General features: G+C 39.5%; 1 protein-coding gene across 3 annotated transcripts in view; it reads left to right on the plus strand.

Annotated features, from left to right (window-relative positions):
- LOC116056635 (phosphatidylinositol 3-kinase regulatory subunit alpha-like) overlaps positions 1 to 16,146 on the plus strand; it is a 30,035-nt gene extending 13,889 nt beyond the window's left edge. For 2 of the 3 annotated variants that reach the window (XM_031308855.2, XM_035999055.1), the window contains exons 9-17: positions 5,764 to 5,869; positions 6,366 to 6,464; positions 8,643 to 8,823; positions 8,914 to 9,039; positions 9,564 to 9,706; positions 10,592 to 10,768; positions 10,854 to 10,928; positions 13,014 to 13,184; positions 13,308 to 16,146. In XM_031308855.2, coding sequence (XP_031164715.2) covers positions 5,764 to 5,869; positions 6,366 to 6,464; positions 8,643 to 8,823; positions 8,914 to 9,039; positions 9,564 to 9,706; positions 10,592 to 10,768; positions 10,854 to 10,928; positions 13,014 to 13,184; positions 13,308 to 13,497 — 1,268 coding nt within the window. In that variant the 3' untranslated portion in view covers positions 13,498 to 16,146. Of the gene's footprint in view, positions 1 to 2,260; positions 2,782 to 5,763; positions 5,870 to 6,365; positions 6,465 to 8,642; positions 8,824 to 8,913; positions 9,040 to 9,563; positions 9,707 to 10,591; positions 10,769 to 10,853; positions 10,929 to 13,013; positions 13,185 to 13,307 lie in introns of those variants that run through there. The other variant, XM_035999056.1, reaches the window with a different exon arrangement.
- Positions 16,147 to 19,711: the final 3,565 nt, after the last annotated feature.

The following is a 19,711-nucleotide window of genomic DNA, read 5'->3' on the forward strand; positions in this document are numbered from 1 at the left end:
GTTTGTTACGTTCTTCATCCCGATGAGATTATGGAGCGACAGAAGAATAAATAGTTATGTAATAACAGTGATTTACAGTGACAGTATTTGTCAATAATTAGAGCTGTAAAGTTGTTTTGTGTGTTTGTAGCGCATATTATCAAAAGCATTCAAGTGCTTAAAGCCAAAAATTTCAGATTTATAACCTTGTCGACACATTCGTTGATCATATAGTTCCTGATTTAACAGTTGACAGTTTTAGACTTAATTTTGTTGTGCGGCTGCTTCTGGTGATATAAAATCAAGTTTTAATAGATAATCTATAGTGTTTATATTCGTCAATATGAAGTATAAAACATTTTGGTTTTGGTGTTGAAACTGGAATTGAAAAATGAAAATGGTTCCCAGCTGATAACATTGCTCAATTGAAACCAGCTTGGTTTCGCAAGCTTTGATTTGCTGCTTCTCTTTTTCACCTCTTTGTAAAACTCTGTCTCTTTATGGAGTTTTTATTCATAAAGAGTCTGAAGAATTTGAAGGTGACAATCGTCGTCATTTCTAACATAATAAGCTAGGGATTTTAACGATTAACCATTTAACCCTTAACCAATACTAGGAATTCTGCTCGAATAATACTAAGTTAAAAACAATATTATTAAAACATTGTTTTTTGCATTGTAAAAGAAAATGGGCTATACAAACTGCTAGTCAACCTGCTAGTTCTAACTTTGCACTAGCAAGTTTTAAGCTTCTTACGCTTAAGCTTCTGCTAAGTTGGTGGCTCTCTGCTGGATGGTGCTCACAGCGGAGAGCCACGTGACACATGGCACTATATTGATGAGGACTGGCAGGTTGAATTGGCCGTCCTACACACAAGAGTATGCCTGGTAGACACACAGCTGCCAACCTCGCAGGTGGATGCGGTGAAGAGACAGGCTCGGACATTTGTTCTGCAGACTTGTGTCGGTTGCAAGTGGTTCCAGGAAAGTAGCTGCATGTGTCCACGACAATGCGCAGAACATAGTGGCTGCGCAACGGTTCAAGTCCGCAGCTGTCCGCAGACGCGGAGCACGGAAAGTATGTCAAGAGTGTCCCAAGCAGGTGAACTGAGACTCTATTGCCTGCTTGGCGGTTTATGGTTAATGAGGGTCGACTATCGGTCAGAAAAAAAACAAATTTTGCTGTACAATTAATTGTTTCAGAAATAATTGCGATTAACAATATAATTGTCTCTTTCAGTCAAATTTAAAAATATGTATTTATGTATTACTTTTTTAAACAAATTAAAGTTTTGAATGAATTCCAAATACATCTTTTGGTTTCATCACTGTTATGTGACCCAGATAATATAATAACACAGGTACACAGCCTGTGAAGTAAACAACGCCTCTTTATTATCCTAAAACATTTTTTCTAATATCCCCCCTTGTCATTTTTGCTGCTATGAACGTAGGCTCAAGTTCCAACAACTAACAATTGAAATAATAATGTAAAAAAATATAGTCCGACCAATAATCACTTACTAAAGAATTACAGTTTGGCATATCTAAACAAAATCAACAATTACCAGTCATACACCTTAAGACCAGAGCTAATGTTAGCAGTTTATTGCGGTTAAACAAAGAAAAGAAAACCGTGCTTATGTAAAATAATTGACAATTAGACAATTGTGGAATAATTGTTACAGGCCTATTGGTTGGTCCAACACTTTGATCCAGACTGAAATATCTCAATCGGTGTTCCCCTCAGGATGAACTGTAATAACTTTGGTGATCCTCTGAGGGCTCATCCTTTGTGTATACCACAGTAGACAGAAGCAGCAGAATTAAAACAAAGTAGTTAAAACGAGCTCCACCTTTAGCAGTTGCAACATTAAAGTGATGAACACATTAATGCATCAATCATTATAATACAATAATATAATGTATACTATTCTGCATAATGAGCACTTTTACTTTTGGTACTTTTAAGTATATTTTGATGCTAATACTTTTGTACTGTTATTTCTATTAATTATTGGGTCAGTCGATGAGCAGTAACTCATTGTGTCATTCATTCATTCATTCATCCAGTCAGTCTCTGAGTCAATGTGTTGATCAGTCAGTCGGTCAGACCGAGCCGCAGCTGAAACGATGACATCATCCTTCCACACAGTAAAGATGCAGCAGAGAATGGGAAGGGAGGGGGGGGGGTGTTGCCGCGGTGATATCACTGCCATCGCAGGATTGGCTGGGGGCAACGGTGATGTCACACATCTCCAAGCTGCTCTCCTGAGCTTTGAACCGAGGCTCTGAGAGGGAGACAGATGCAGAGAAAGTTGCGTCGTTTTAAATCTTTAAATGCTGAAGACAACTGCAGATTTAGGATCAATTCAAAACGAAAGGTTTCTCCAGGCTGGTAGTTTCACTGTGGAGAAGTCTGAAAATATAAAAGATCGACCTGCAGGTGCAGAGAGAGCGCAGTAAAAGAGTAAATCCTGCAGATTATCAGTGCAGTCAAGTGTGTCTTTATATTAGAGTGATAGTCGAAAAGACAGAGAGATCGAGCTCAGTCAGGAGAATGTATCCCGGACCTGTTTCCTCCCAGATGACGTCAGTTTTTTTGAGGCAGGATCAGCTGTAGTCAGGACATCATGAGATCCAGAACAGAAGGATCCGGGTTTGGTTTTTCACCTCTGAAGCGGCATGGAGGTGGCTGAAGGTTTAGAGGCTGACATGGAGCGAGAGGAGGGCGGCAGGGCCGAGGCTGAGCCGCTGAGGGGACGAGACAAGCTCCTCTGCTACATTAGCATGCAGAGTCCAGGTAGGAGCTCAGACCTGAACCTGGAGCTGTGTAGAGGGAGCCAACACCTGGTGGCAGTCTGAGTCAGTACGGGTTACATGGCTGTGGTTAGTGTTCTGATGATTGTGCTGAGCCATTTTGTAAAATGGTGTTTTGTTAACTAATGATTTAAATTCCATCATGTGTTTTATATATTCAAGGTATTTTTTTTTTAATAAAAAACCTTATGCTTTCTCCAAAGATGCATGCAAACATTTTACACCTACGCAGAGAACAATGTTGTGGGTAAAAGTTGGTCGCAGAGGTGCCGATGCTCACGCCTCCCAAATCTCTATGCGTCAAGCAAGCTGATTGGTTGATCCAACATCCTGTTGGGAAGTTTTCTCAATGTTTTCTATAAGATTTTGGGCGTAGCGGTGTCACTAGTAGCACGCTACTCGACTCAATTCACTCTTTGCGTTTTCCACTGCGGATAGTGTAGGCGGGATTCTCAGCTGATCGCCATAGCGTGAAACTGCCATGACATCATCTTCAACGCGACACTTGCTGAATCCTTTCATCTGCAACCAAACGCAGGAACGTCTGCCCTTTTGCAGTTGTGCTAGCTGCCATATTTTTAAAAAAATCTGGGTCGAGTGAATAAAAAAAACGCAGTGGATTTGAAGGATTTTGTGGCAAAGCAAAATACTTGTCAATATTTCAGATTTAAACACAATACTAAAAAGAAACCTGATGATGCTAAAGAGGCAATCTGTAAACTCCAGTGGCTGCCTCGCAGCCGGAACGTGGTGCAGCTGCATCCGCTATTTGCAACAGAAGATCAAAAGTTATTGCTGTACAGAGGAATATCTTCTCTTGAAAGATGTCCGGTGTAACTGCTAACAGCTGTGTTGTCACCAGTTCATTAACCGGTGTGAAAATGTCCTTACCGTGGCATCTCTAGTTGCTATTGACGGAAGTCTGGCTATTTAAAAATATCGTGTTTGTGCACGATGTCCAATCAATGCTGTACCATGCAGTGGAAACATTGCATAAATTCCCCGCCGTCTTTGTCCCATCCATTACGTTGATGGATTCAAATTCTTTGTTTCACAGATGTAAAGGTTTGTTCACACTGGAACGGGAGTAAAACGGGTTTCTGTATTTGGATTTATTCCACGTTACAAAGTATAAACATATGTAAATTTGTCTGAACGACAACGTTCGCTGGTGTGCAACCCAGAGAAGTTTTGGTTTAATTCCACCTTCACTGTGGGATGTCGGATGACTTTCAACATAAAAACAAAATAAAACTTTTTGATAGGAGTGACCTAAATTGGGTTACGACAGTCGTGGCCCAAATATGTGCTGATTGGGACAATTTACAACAAATATAACAGTACATTTTAATTGGTATACATTTACAAAATAAGAGTCAAATATACTAGTAAGCATGCTATACATTTAAGAGAGAAAAAAGAGAAAAATCTATACTAAAAATTAGGGCTGTCAAATGATTAATTTTTTTAATCGCCAAATTCCTATAGTTAATCACGATTAATCGCATGTTTTATCACATGAATAAAATTCTATTATTTTGCATTTCAAAACTGTTTTTAAGTACATATTAACAATGGAAAGCCATTCTTACCAGTGTATCTTAATTGGGAAACAAATGAATGCAAAGAAAGTTATTTTATTAACTTGACTTTAAGATTTGTAATTGTTTATTATTTATTTACTGTAAAAAAAAAAAGAAAAGAAAAATGTGTGAATCTGTCATTATTGCACAATTCCTACAAGTACCTAACCTAACTGAGATGTAACACTAACACTTTGCTTATACAGTACAAACAAAATGGTCCAAAAACCGGTTGCCATTACTCACTGACGTCCAGTGATCACCGGTTAATGAGACAGCGTTTGCAGCACTTTGCAGCAGTTCCAGTTGGGCTGCTTTCTCCATGTCGTACAGGCTGTGTATGCATGAAACTACTGTCCCCCTCGACAACTTTTTAAAAGTAAACTTTCCATTCAGAATCTTATTGGCATCCATTTCGGCGTCTCCCGCTCGCCATCCACTCAAAACGTAACGTTAGCCTACTACTCTTTGGCCGGCTCGCAAGCCCAAACAAGTGTGTGCGGCGTGCCTGTTGTTTTGGTTCCGGTCTAGCTAGAGCCGGTGTGGTGTTGTAGTTTTTCTAACGTTACTAGTTGTTGCAACAGCATGTGAAAAACACTACAAAGTTTGCTAGGCGAAAAAGAACGTTAATCTCATGATAAAAAAATGTACGCCGTTTTGCCAACCATCCTGATTTCCCCCGGAGACTCATTTTTCATTAACCTCTTCTGGTTTTCTGCTGGGGTCACAATTCTCCCGTATTTCTCTTAATTTGTAATACATTTTCACTCTTCTTTTTCCCCATTGTCGCAACCTCTGGCACTGTACAGTGTGAATAAGCCCTGCCACTAAAGTCTACCGTTTCCTCCCTCTTTGCCCTCGTCTTGGTGCTGACCGTGTCACCTGTGTCTGACAGGGCCGCTCTAGCAGGATGCCTCAGGCTCGAGCTAGATGGATAAATCAGCCGGTATTAGCTCATTGCAGGTAGCGGTGTGAATGTTAGCTGCTAAGTAAAAGGAGCCTGCAGTATAGAAATGACAAATTAGGGTTGAGGTCATTTGGAAACAGTCTCCATTACATAGAATGTCCACAGGAGCGCACCGATACGTTTATTTTTATACTGTAAAATGTCCATTTCTCTGCTGACATTTACTGATACTGATCAGCCAACATATACACTGGTGTATCTGATACATCAGACCGGCCGATATTAGCTTGTCACAGTCGCTCCACTTGCTCCAATAGTCTTTATTTTAAAATAGACTTTCAGAATGATTGTGCAGATAATTGAAAGCTGTGTTTGTAGCGATTGATTCAGCTCACATACACAGACACTGACGAAGAGAACAGAGAAGAATTTTTGATGACGTTAAATGAAATTTGCGTCTCTCGCTTCGTTGCAGCGTTGCCTCCTAAACCGGTGAAGTCTTCAACTCCAGCACCTTCCTGTAGTTTCAACAACAGTATTTCTCTGCAGGATGCTGAGTGGTACTGGGGAGACATCTCCAGGTAACTAACGCACACATGCACGCATTAATAATGTTAATAACTGTAATGCATTAGTGATAATGTTGAGGTTTGGAATGTTGGTTGGACAAAACAAACATTGTAAAGGTATCACTTTGGGCTCTGGGTAATTGTGACGCCAATTCTCACTATTTTCACTATTTTTACAAACCAAAGAAACTATTCGATTTAATGCAGAAAATAATCAGCAGATTAATCCATAATGAAAACAATCATTAGTTAATAGTTCTAAATGAGCTCCACCTCAACCAACTACAACAGTAAAATCCTGCTTTTACAAGAATGCATGAGTAATAATAATCTACGGTCACAGGGGGACATTTTTATACTTTTAATACTTTAACTAAATGACATGCTTATTTAAACGCAAGGCTTTTACTGTGAGTATTGTTTACTGTGTGGTATTCATTATTTTACTTCAGTTAACGATCTGAATACTTCCTTATTCCTTCTGTGTTTTCTGTGTGTGTGTTTGCAGAGAGGAGGTTAATGAGAAGCTGAGAGACACAGCTGACGGTACGTTCCTGGTTCGAGACGCCTCCACTAAGATGCACGGAGATTACACTCTGACTTTGAGGTAAACTGTTCAACACTGTTGCCTTACTCACATCTAAACAGTCCTCCATCAACGTCTCCTCAAACACAACCAGGTATTTAGGTACCCATAAACTTAAAATATATTACATAGAAATTACAGTATATATTTTAAAAACACAACATACACAGAAATCTGCATGTCATGCAACAATTGAGAAGCATTAAAAAAACCTGTTGTATCTGTAATGCAACGTGTCAGCAAGACCTGCACTTGCACTACTCTTAGTATCTGAAATGTGCTATCTAAATTCAAAGCCTTAAATTATCTTGGTAACAGTGGAATATTCTATATTGAGTTTAATTTTACTGCACACATAAAAGAGGTGCAGCTTTTTATCACATAGGAAACATTGCCAAAGTAGTGGCCATTCTCTCCCATAAAGATGCTGAAACGTATTAATGCTTTTATTTTAAATAGATTAGATTTTTGCAATGCTCTGTTTACTTATCTTCCAAAACAGTCGATTGAAAAAAATGTCAGCATATTCAGAACTGTGCTGCTAGACTTTTAACTAAAACAAGGAGGAGAGACCTTATGCCCGGTTTTAGCTTCATCCATTGACTCCCAGTGTTGCAGCTTTTTTTTAACTATGTCCGAAAATTATGGAATGGAAACAATGGAAACATTTTTAAACCACCACTGAAAACCTATTTATTTAACTTGGCATTCTTATTTTGTTCTAATCCTCATATTTTTATTATTCTTTATGGTCTCTGTTTTTTACGTTTATTTATATATATGTTTTTATCATCTACTGTCTTTTTCCTGGTTTTAATGTCTTGCATTTTTTATTTTTCCTGGTTTTAATGTCTTGCATTTTTTATTTAAACCACTGAGCTAGTTATCTTGTATGAAAAGGGCTCTATAAATAAAGTTGTTATTAATGTATTTATGACATTGGTTTAATGTTATATTTTGATTCTAAATTGAAAGCTGCAATCAGTCTGGTAATTTGTAAATATTTAAAGGTGCTCTAAGCGATGTCATGCATTTTTTAGGCTACAACATTTTTTGTCACATACAGCAAACATCTCCTTGCTATCCGCCTGTCCACTGAACACACTGTAAAAAAACACGGTCTCTGTAGACAGCCCAGGCTCCACAAACGGCAAAAAAAACAAACTGTGCCAACCTGCACCACCAAACATAACCAGCCAATAACCGACAAGAAGGATTTGGGGGTGGGGGAAGGGGGGGGAGAGGATGGGATGAGGAGGAGGGAGGGGTGAGCTAGCCTCCGTTTTGTTTGCCAACACTTCGAACGTCAACAAGAAGTGCCGTCACCCAACATCGCTTAGAGCACCTTTAAGTATAAATAACGTGTTTGTATATTATTATTATTATTATTATGCTGCTAACATCAGATTCTGCTTTGCTAAATCAGAAAATTATGAAATGTAAAATCCTTCTTATGTTATATTTAGCTTCAATCCGCAAATACTTCATTAGGGTGACGTTGTTTATGATAGTGTGTGCAGATCAAAACTAGTAAATCTTTTAGTCCCCTGAGGCCTGTCTGATGTCAGACATCAGTTTGAATGGAATTAAATATAAAAATAATAATAATAATAATAATAATAATAATAATTAGGGATGTCCAGATCCGATCACGCGATCGGAAATCGGGCCCGATCATGTGGTTTCAAACTCGATCGGAATCGGACGTTACCTCCCGATCAGGACTCGGATATATATGTATATATATTATTTATAATATATTTATATTATATATTTATATTTATATTTATAATAAATATATTATTTTTTAACACATCTATAATTATGCGGTGGCACAGAGTTAGACCCTTTTGACTCCACACAGAAACAGCAACGCGTGCGGCATGACATCACTTTGTTGCAGAGACGCTATTGGTTAAATGCCGGCAAAGTAGAACACGGAAGCAGCTTGAAGCGAAAAGCGCGAGTATGTCTGCGGTCTGGAGGTATTATAAAGTTGAATTATTATAGAAGTATCGGATCGGGACTCAGTATCGGTAGATACTCAAAATCAAATGACTCGGACTCGAGGGCAAAAAAATAATATAATAATAATAATAATAATAATAATAATAATAATAATAATAATAATAATAATAATAATAATAATAATAAAGGATGGTTTGGTTTAATGGAAAAATGTTCTCTGACCACCTTCAGGAAAGGAGGCAACAACAAACTGATAAAGATCTTCCACCGGGAGGGAAAGTACGGCTTCTCGGACCCTTTGACGTTCAGCTCAGTGGTGGAGCTGATCAACCATTACCGCCACGAGTCCCTCGCCCAGTACAACCCCAAACTGGACGTCAAGCTGCTCTACCCGGTCTCCAAACACCAGCAGGTCCGTCCACCATTTGAACCCATTGGCTGTGTTGTGTTGGTTGGTCAGTTGTGCAGCCATCTGATTGGATTGGATGTTGTCGTTGTTTAGGACCAGGTGGTGAAGGAGGACAGTATTGAAGCTGTGGGGAAGAAGCTCCACGAGTATCACCTGCAGTACCAGGAGAAGAACCGAGAGTACGACAGACTGTACGAGGAGTACACCAGAACCTCGCAGGTACACGACAGTACACTACGATACTGCACTCTGCTAGTTCCCGACATCAGGCTTCCTCAGACAGATGTTAGATATACACCTCTGCTTCTATTGTTGCCTCGCATAAAGCGCTGAAGGAACAAAGATAAAACACAAACACATGTAATACAAATAATCATCATCAATCATTAAAAAGTAACATTAAGAAGTAAAAACAAAGCACAACAATAATTGTAGCCATTTCATTTGTATTACATATTCATTTGTTTAGTAAAAGTAGTAATACCACAGTTCTACTTTAGTAGAAGTACAAAAGTATTAGCATCAAACTATACTTAGAGTACCAAAAGTAAAAGTACTCATTATGCAGAATAATATATATTATATTATTGTATTATAGTTATTGATGCATTAATGTGTTCATCACTTTAATGTTGCAGCTGGTAAATGTGGAGCTCATTTGTACTTAAATCCATAATAATACATCATCATTTATCAATGACAGAAATACCAGGGATAAGATACAACAGATTTTCCAACCCCAGGAGATCCAGATGAAGAGGACGGCCATCGAGGCGTTCAACGAGACCATAAAGATCTTCGAGGAGCAGTGTCAGACTCAGGAGCGCTTCAGCAAAGAGTACATCGAGAAGTTTCGTCGAGAGGGCAACGACAAAGAGATTCAGAGGTAGGTTGTGTTGCCATGGCAACTGACGGAGACCTTTTTAAAACACGACCACACATGTGAGGGAGCCCAAGTTGCCATGGCAATAAATTTAGTCCGAAGAAAAATGGTTTGTTGTCCAGTCAGATGGACCTGCAGGCGTCCCTGTACATTTAAAGGCCCAAACGCACTAAAAGCATCCGACATATATATATATATATATATATATATATATATATATATAATTTAACAGCTGTATACTACTAACTCTGTATGGATGTGATATGTATAATAATATATATAATATAATAATATAACAAATACATACAGAGAATGAATGCCATAGAGCTTTATTTAATTGTTTTGACAGTCAGTCATAACGGGAAAACAACATGAATGAATAAATGTATATATAAATAATAAATAACAATTGCTTTAAGAAAACTGTTGTGCAGCCACAGTTTAGCAAAATTAAAGACAATAATTGTATAATAAATGTTAAGGCAATAGTCCCATTTTGCATTATAAAAGGTAATTCAATGTTACATATTTGGATGTGAAATAATGTTATTCTAGCCTTCTGTATGTTTAACCTGGTTCTCCACAAACTACCATCTGCTCCTGCCATGTTCCCTGAAGGTGACGTGATTCAGGAAGAAAACAAATTATATCGATGATGCTTAGCTAAAAACATCAGAGACGAAGCAAAGTCTTATTATCTGTGCTGGAGAATAACATTTGCTAACAACTGCTAAACACCAAAACGCTACATCAAATAAAGTATGCAAAATGTGTGTGTTGACTGCTGGAAAACAGCAGAAGAGAAGAGCGTTTGGATTGTTTGAAGTACACCTCACTCTTTCAGTGTTTCATAAAGACATGATTTAAGATTTTGCGTCTTTTTTAAAGGATCATGGAGAACTACGACAAGCTGAAGTCTCGGATCAGTGAGATCGTGGACAGTAAGCGTCACCTGGAGGTGGACCTAAAGAAACAGGCCGCAGACTACAGAGAGATCGACAAGAAGATGAACAGCATCAAACCAGACCTGATCCAGCTCCGCAAGACCAGGGACCAGTACCTCATGTAAGATACACACACTCAGAAACACAAGACAGCTGCATGGTACAACACAGCAATTATACTCACTGCGGTGCACTCTGTGTTTCAGGTGGTTGACTCAGAAAGGAGTTCGTCAGAGGAAACTCAACGAGTGGCTCGGCCTGAAGAACGAAACCACAGAGGAGTAAGTGTGATAAACTGTATCTGGATGGTTGAGAGTTATGAGATTCCTCACTTTGGTATATATATTAGTCAATTAGTCATATTAGTCAAACCATTCTGAATTAATTATTGTGGTGCTGCCGAGACGTCCCAGCCGACAAATCGTATACACCAGACTAAGTCCTCGCAAAAATCACACTATAATCAATTTCATTTTAATATTTTTCAATGAAAATGAGAATAATGATACAAAATTGATCATTCCCTCAAATATCGTGAATCATATCGCAATCGCAATATCAAAGTAATCGCAATTAGATTCAAGTTCAAGTTCATGTTTATTGTCATATGCATATTAGTACGAAGTACCACAGCAATGAAATACAATGTGCCTTGGCAATCTCTCTCAGCACCAGTCAATAATAACAATTTTAAAAACATAATAACATTTAAAACATCTAAGAATATCCAAACCTGTTGTGCTATCGTTCAATAACCTTACTACCTGGGGGTAAAAACTATCCCTAAAACGTGTTGTGTGCGTTGGGATGCTCTGCAAACGTCTCCCCGATGGAAGTGCTGCGTTTCCAGTAAATGTGTTTGAGCGATTCAAGTGGAACCCCCATGATTTTAGATGCAGACTACTTTTGTAGAAGATTAAGGTCATGTGAAGAAGCCCTGCCAAACCACACTACAATGTTGCCTGTCAGTATACTTTCAATTGTACAGCGGTAAAGGTTCTGTAGAATGTTAAGGGACATACCGTATTTCTTAAGACACCTCAGAAAATAAAGCCTCTGATGTGCCTTCTTAATGACACAGCTGATATGGAAGGACCATGTGAGGGTGTCTGAAATGTGGATGCCTAAGAATCTAAAGGTGTTAACAGTTTCAACTGGACAGTTGTTAATAAGGACAGGTGTATGTGTGGGTTTGTTCTTTCTAAAATCTATGATGACCTCCTTAGTTTTCCCCACACTGAGAGACAAATTATTTCTGTTGCACCACAAGATCAAATTACTCACCTCATCTCTGTAGGCAGTTTCATTATTGCTGTCAATGAGTCCTGTCACAGTAGTATCGTCTGCAAATTTCACAATACTATTAGTGGGGTGTTTAGCAATACAATCATAAGTATACAGACTGTATAATAGAGGACTGAGACAGCAGCCTTGAGGTGCTCCAGTGTTTAGCACTATAGAGGCTGAGTATGTAGTGCCAACTCTAACTGTCTGGGGGCGGCCTGTTAGAAAGTCCTGTATCCACCTGCAGATAGAATTGCAGAGGCCCAGGTCTAACAGCTTAAATATTAAAATGGAAGGTCTAATAGTATGATAGCTATTTTCCTCATATCGTGCAGCCCTACTGTGAGTACAGTAGTTTTCAGAGGGAAATGTGAACTAGAGCTGAAACAAGTAGTCGATTAATCAATTAGCTAATCAAAAGAAAATTAGTCGGCAACTATTTTGACAACAGGTTCAAATTTTTCAAGCAAAAATGCAAAAAGAAAAAAAAAAAAAGGCAGATTTCCAGCTTTTGTCTTCTGGCATATAAAGTGAATATCTTTACATTCTTTTATTTTAAGAAGTTGTGCTGGACATTTTCCACTATATTTTATAGACTGAACAATTAATCTAGAAAATAATTCACATATTAAAGGTGGAGGCTGCAATTCTAATCAGTACACTTTTACCCTGGCTCTTAAAATGAGAAACAGAAGAAAATGGATGAACATGGATGTATAAAGAGGAAGGCAGTGGGAGCGAGAGGGATTGTAAATCTGGCACATGCTAACTTTCTGAAGGATCACTGACGGGAAGGGTGTATTTGTTTAGGTCTTAAGTTCAAATATCAACAATCTTTCTCCAGAATCGCTGACTCCACCTCTAATAGACTAAAAGGTAAATTGCCATGCAAACAGCACAGTGCTCTGGTCATCATTAGCATATTTATTTTGTTGAGCCACCAGGGGGTGCCTTTCAACCTGTAAACACAGAGAATCAGCATCTTGTCTGTTCTCTACCTACAATAATAATCATAGCATGATAATGTGTAAGCTTGTTGTCCCCTGCTAACATGTTCTCTGTGCACCCCTCCCCTCCCTCAGTGAGTACAGCATGGTGGAGGATGAAGAGGATCTTCCTCATCATGACGAGCGTCTGTGGCGTCTTGGAAACATCAACCGCATTCAGGCCGAGTCTTTGCTCCGCGGAAAGAGAGACGGGACCTTCCTGGTCCGAGACAGCAGCAAGCCGGGCTGCTACGCCTGCTCTGTGGTGTAAGACCTTTTTTTTTTTTCCCCAGACGTTATTTTTAATTCAGTGTCGATGTCAGGAAGCTCCTCTGGATTTAACAAACCCTTGTGTGATTCATCTAATCTCTGTGTCTCTGTCTCCCTCAGTGTGGACGGAGAGGTGAAACACTGCGTCATCAACAAGACCGGCACCGGTTTTGGTTTTGCGGAGCCCTACAACCTGTACGGCTCTCTGAAGGAGCTGGTGCTGCACTACCAGCACACCTCACTGGTCCAACACAATGACTCGCTCAACGTCACGCTGGCCTTCCCCGTCTACAGCCAGCAGAGACGGTGACCCGACCCGGCCCCTACCGCCATCCTAGACCAGCTGCAGAACCACAACCTGACCACGTCACACATTTAACGTTCAAAGCTTTGCGGGATAACTCAGCACAACAGCGACACCCTCGACGCAAAGAAGTCGAGAAGTCTGTTCAACTTGTAGAGACTTTTTATAAACCGTCCTGGTGCTGCAGATCTCAGTGTGTACAGTTCAGTACACTTGGTTGGTTACATCCTGTAGGAGTGGTGACAATGAAAAACTAATATTTTACTGTGAAACATGGAGCTTTAACTTCCTGGTGAGGGGAAAAAAAAAAACAAGCAGCTCCACCCAATTCTCAGTAAAGATACAGAGTAAAGAAAAGACAAAAAATAGTTCAGTTATTAAGCTGATTCGGTGCCGAAGATCAACATGTATCGCAATTTAATCCCATCAGAGACCGAGAACACACTTGAGGTCGGGATCACATGGGAACCTTTTTAGTTTTCTCTGAAAGATTTAAGCATGGCTACAACAGAAAGAGTTGAGGGTTCAGAGTTTCCCTTAAATACATTTAGAAAGACGTTCTTCCTTTTTTAGTTTATTGCAGCACACATAACATACAGTATATATTAAATGAAGTATTTGGCAATGATTACCAAATGATTTGTAAACCTCTAAGAAATCACTTACAACCCGCAGTAAACGTTTGGATGGATATAATGAAGTGGCAACTAATGATTATAATACCTTGTTAATGGTTAATTAATACTTTGTAAAGCATCTATTGTTATTTAGCTATTATCACTGCACAAAAAAAACAATCATCTCTTTTATAGATCACCCAAAAAGATTTAATGGGGCCACATTCATGTTCCTTGATGATTTATAAACCACTTATTAATCATTAATTATTAAAAGTAGAGCCCGACGGATAAAGGATTTTTAAGGCCGATATCGATACAAATATTTGGTGATTTAAAAATCCGATATCGGCCGATATGAAAATATGAAACTTAAAGTCCTTTGAAGAAAAACACAATAACAACAAAAAAAAAAATTAAAGAGTGTTGCCAACGGGGACGTTATAGAGCGCCCTCTGGTGGACAAACTATGCAACGCCAACACTCAGAACATGGTTGAAGGGTGTTTCGTCCGTTTTTATTTTATTTATTAAATATTCGTTTATCGGCCATTATAAATAATTTGGAAAATGCCTAATATCGGCGGACAATATCGGCCCCCATATATATCGGTCGGGCTCTAATTAAAAGCATTAGATGCAATTTTATGTTATCCATCAAAATATTTATAGATGGTTTACAAAATAATTAACACTGACAAAGTATTAACTACATTTATTAAGTAATTCTATATTTCACAAAACTCATGATACATTAACATAAATGATAACATTACTAATAATTAGTAAACCTTAACAGTAAAATAACCATTAACTAATCAATGATGGTTATTATAAAGTGTTACCGAAGTGAAAAGCGCTCAAAAACAACGGTTTTCAGATTTAAAAAAAATGGTTCGACAAGTGCAGTTTTCTACTGATACTTTCAGGCACGTTGAGATTAATTGACCTTATGAACACGAACGCTTCAGGCTCGTTCTGAGACGCGTTCCATGTGATCGCGACCTTGGTGTGAGTCGATACTGCGACTGGCACTTCCCAGTTTGATTTCCGTTTCCTGTCCGAGGAGAAGCGAGGTGCTGAAATATGTCACACGTTTTGTCTTGTGGAGGTCAGAGCTGGACTGACGGACTCCTCCTTTAATCTGAACTGCTGATCCAGCACGCTTCAACAGAACACAACTACAGACTGATGATGATGATGATGATGATGATGTCAAAGACAAAATGGCGGACAATCCAGAGAGGCTTCTCTTGCATAAACACTGTGAGTGACTCTGAACGAGGTTTAAAATGAGGGCGAACCGACTGACCCGCATTTCTATATATCAGGAGAGAAATAAACGAGAAAGCTTCATCATCCAAAGACCCGATCCCCGAAACACCTTCCCTCCAATCCCCACCCCGAAAAAATCCCAGCAGTGTTTTTCAAGGTCCAGTTTCTTCAGGTTTTTTTGGTTGCCGCTATAAAGTGTGGTTTAAGTTTGCAGAGCGGAGGAATGATTCTTCAACTCTTTCATTTAACTTTAATTAAACATCTGGCACAGAGATTTACTCCTGCTGGATCAAAACTGTTACAAATTCAGGAATGACGAGAACTGGATCTTTCTGGATCTACTCATCTAAAGTCTCAAAGACTCGTCAACAAAACGCAGCCTGTAAACCTTCGTGTCGACGCTCAGCTGATCACAAATCACATTTTTCATCTTTATGGATTACATTTTTTGTTCCTTTTTTTTGTGTGCATTTGGACACACGGTTTCCTTTAAACCAGGTACATGAGATGAAACGGTCTGCAAGGATTCTGAAAGTATTACATCTGTTGTCATGGTAACCACCTGGTAACTTTTTTGAAGTCTGAAGCTTTTTTTCCACACATTGGATCGGAAATGTCCTGGATTTTTAATTTACTTATTTCACAAAAGTCCTGGTTTTTCATTCTGACATTAAAACCAAACTAGTGAACACAAACAAGAATCTGTAACATGAGACATTAAGAAGTTGTGAAAACTGATGAATAAAACATTTGGTTTGATTGTCTGAAGGCTTATATTGTTTAAAACAAAATCTGAAGATGCAAAGACGTGTGTGTGTGTGTGTGTGTGTGTGTGTGTGTGTGTGTGTGTGTGTGTGTGTGTGTGTGTGTGTGTGTGTGTGTGTGTGTGTGTGTGTGTGTGTGTGTGTGTGTGTGTGTGTGTGTGTGTGTGTGTGTGTGTGTGTGTGTGTGTGTGTGTGTGTGGTGTGTGTGTGTGTGTGTGTGTGTGTGTGTGTGTGTGTGTGTGTGTGTGTGTGTGTGTGTGTGTGTGTGTGTGTGTGTGTGTGTGTGTGTGTGTGTGGAAATTACATTAAACTAGAACTGCAAGCAGTTATGACGGGGCCCAAGCCAGTCGCCCCCGACGCCCGGGGGAAGGCGCGAAAGCGGAACCCGAAGCCGGGCGGCGGGGAGGTAAACGTCGAGAGGCGCGAGCCGCGACGTCTGCGGTACGTCGCCGTTGGAAACGTAGCGGTCGACGGTTCACCTCCATGCTTATACGGACCACCTTTAAGAATGCTCTACAACAAACAAACTTCTTAACCCCCCTGACCGCCGGGTACAGCGGAGAGAAATGAGAAAGTGACCGAGAGGGTGGAGGGGGGAGGCAGGTGTGGTGGTCAAGTTGTTGCAAATGGCGTCATAGGCGCCGATTTATGTTTTCCTCCGTGGGTGCTTCGTGGGAAATTAAGCATCGATGCCACCGACGTAACCGATCACGCTACGACGGACGCTCCACTTAGCACCAACTGCAATGTTTAATTGCACGGTATCGCCGCCTATGAATGGTGTAGATTTTGGATTGAAAAAGTGAGAGAAAAGAGTTGAATTTGTCCACTGTGAAGGTTGTAGAAACTTTGTCAGGTGGGTTAAGATGTTTGTTTTATTGTAAAAAACCAAAGGAGCACGCAAAAGTAAAAACTAAAACCTAACGGTAAGAGGCAAACGTCAGTAAATATTGAGAAGTGTGAACTGCAAGGTCTGTGGTACATTTCCATTGCAAATATCCCATTAAAATTGAGTAAAAGGGCCAAAACATGTATACGTTGATTATAGCGCCCCCTAATGGCCGATCTTTGCCAAATTTGGTAGTGAGCTTCAGAGCCGCATGCCGAACGAGCACCACAAGTTTCGTGTTGATTGTATGTACTGTGGCAGAGATATTGCATATGCAAATTTCCCATTCAAATGCATTGAGTTATTGGCCATAACAAATAAACGTTGATTATAGCGCCCCCTAAAGGCCGATCTTCGCCAAATTTGGTACAGAGCATCAGAGTGGCATGTTGAACAATGACATCAAGTTTCTTGCTGATAACATTTCATTTGGCCAAGATATGATATGATACGTGTGTGGTAGCTAGCTATGAAAATTTGTTTGGTCGTCAAATGCGCATACTTTAACGTAGCAAAATTCCTTGAGTAGCTTTTGGTCAGGTCCATCTGGAGATGCTACATACCAAGTTTCGAGCTGATCCGTCGCACGGCCTAGGACGAGTTCGAAAAAGTTGGTTTTGCGCATTGCGCGATATTGCGAAAAAGATTTTAAGCAAAAATGGGCGTGGCCTATATCACGTGATTCAGCTTGATTCAAGGAACACGGCGATGTATGGTTTTCTAATGTGCGATGTGTGATGTGGGAGATAAAGGCCAAAAACCATTATAGCGCCACCTAGTGGTCCACATGTGTAAGTTTTGGTAGGTGTGGTCCATGACCCATTGTCTATCTACCCTGTAAATTTAAAGTTGTTCACATTAGTGTAAGTGGTGAATCTAGACTTGGGTCCCATAGGCCACGCCCACTTTGACCCCTCAGTACCCCACTCTAGACCTGGCCTCAGAAGTGTCCCTAGATGGTGCCCATCAAATTTTGTAAAAATCGGATGAGCCGTTCATGAGATATAAACTTTTTGTACTTGTAGCGCCCCCTAGTGACCAATCTTCGTAAAACGCGTGGGGCACCTCCAGAGGGTTATTAACTTTTTGTCAGGTCGGTCTGGAGATGCTAGGGTCCAAGTTTCGTGCAGATCGGTCGCACGGTCTAGGAGGAGTTCGAAAAAGTAGGTTTTTGATAAATCGCGATTTTTCACGCATAAAAGTCTAGGCGGAAATGGGCGTGGCCTATATCACGTGATTCAGTTGGATCCAGGGAACGCGTGGATGTATGAGTTTTGAATGTAGGGTGTACGGTGTGGGAGTTATAGGGAGTTATAGAGCCAAAATGCGTTTTTTCTGCTATAGCGCCACCTAGTGGTGGAAGTGGGTCAATTTTTGTGCCTGAGGTCCTTGCGGTGATTCAGACCATTCCTGAAAATGGCAACCCCCCACCATGTACGGTTTAGGCTGTAGTCGGAGTTTTAGGCGGAGAAGAATAATAATAATGAAGAAGAAGAAGAAGAAAAATCAGTAGAAAAACAATAGGGTTCTACAGCCCTGCTGTATGAACGGCATAGCTTTGCTATTGCCCGTTCTTACAGACTCGGGCTTGGACCCCTAATTAAATCCGTGAGAATCCCAGCATGTCATGTAAATACAGCTTTTCAGCATCCACACTCATTTTATGCAGTAAATGCATTTTCTAGTTCATATTACTGTTTGTAATGGTAATTTTTTTTGTCTGGGGAAAAGTGCAGACAAACTTGAATTATTTGGTAAATATAAATTATCAGTTTACTTTTTTGGTTTTAGGAATAATCAATAAATCCTATGATTTTAATACATGTAGTTTTGGTTTAATGACTAAAACTTCCTTAGACACAGAAAGCAGACGAGATGACGGAGGCAGCGTGATCGACTAAAATGTTGGTAACATTCATTTGTATGTCAAAATGAATAAATCTTTATTTTTAATTATACAAATTATCAATTGCAATATATTGCGTCACCAAAAGCTACTGAGCTCATTTCCATATATCGTGCGATGAGTCCATGTATTGACTATTGCGACATGCCTACTTGTGAGAGCAATATCTGTCTTTTTAGCTGCCGAATGCTCAACTATGTTCACCCGCTAGTTGTAACAGTTTCTCTCTGTCATTTGGTGCTGGTTAGGTGGCTTTATAACCCTAACCCTAACCTTTTTTCACTTAAAACAGCTGCCTGCTGCTGATGGAAATTGTGCTAGAGAGAGCAGTGAGAGTGAACTAAAACAGTAAAGTTGTAGGCTACGAAACATAAGACATGACCTGGACGTTGCTAAAAACGCTTCTTAGAACTGAACATCTTTTGTTTGTCACTACGAGCCACCCCTTTTTCATTATACCTAGTCATTTTTTCCATAGTTAATAATACAAAATAGTGATCAGTGCAGCTTTAAGGATTTATTTGAGAAACACATTGGCCAGAGTGACTAACAGACATGGCTAAATTATATCATTATATATTCAGACAGAACCATGTTGGAAGTCAGCGTTTTATCTTCACACATATCTTCCAAATATGTTGGATGTTCCAGGTTTTGTGTTTTTTTTCTTATTTATGAATCATTCTAATTCCATAAAATGCATACAATCGGAAATCGTTTAACATTTTGTTGTTTTTTATTCTCTCTTATTCTTTATTTATAAAGGACAA

This window comes from Sander lucioperca, chromosome 2 (assembly GCF_008315115.2).
Source record: "Sander lucioperca isolate FBNREF2018 chromosome 2, SLUC_FBN_1.2, whole genome shotgun sequence".
Taxonomy (NCBI): domain Eukaryota; kingdom Metazoa; phylum Chordata; class Actinopteri; order Perciformes; family Percidae; genus Sander; species Sander lucioperca.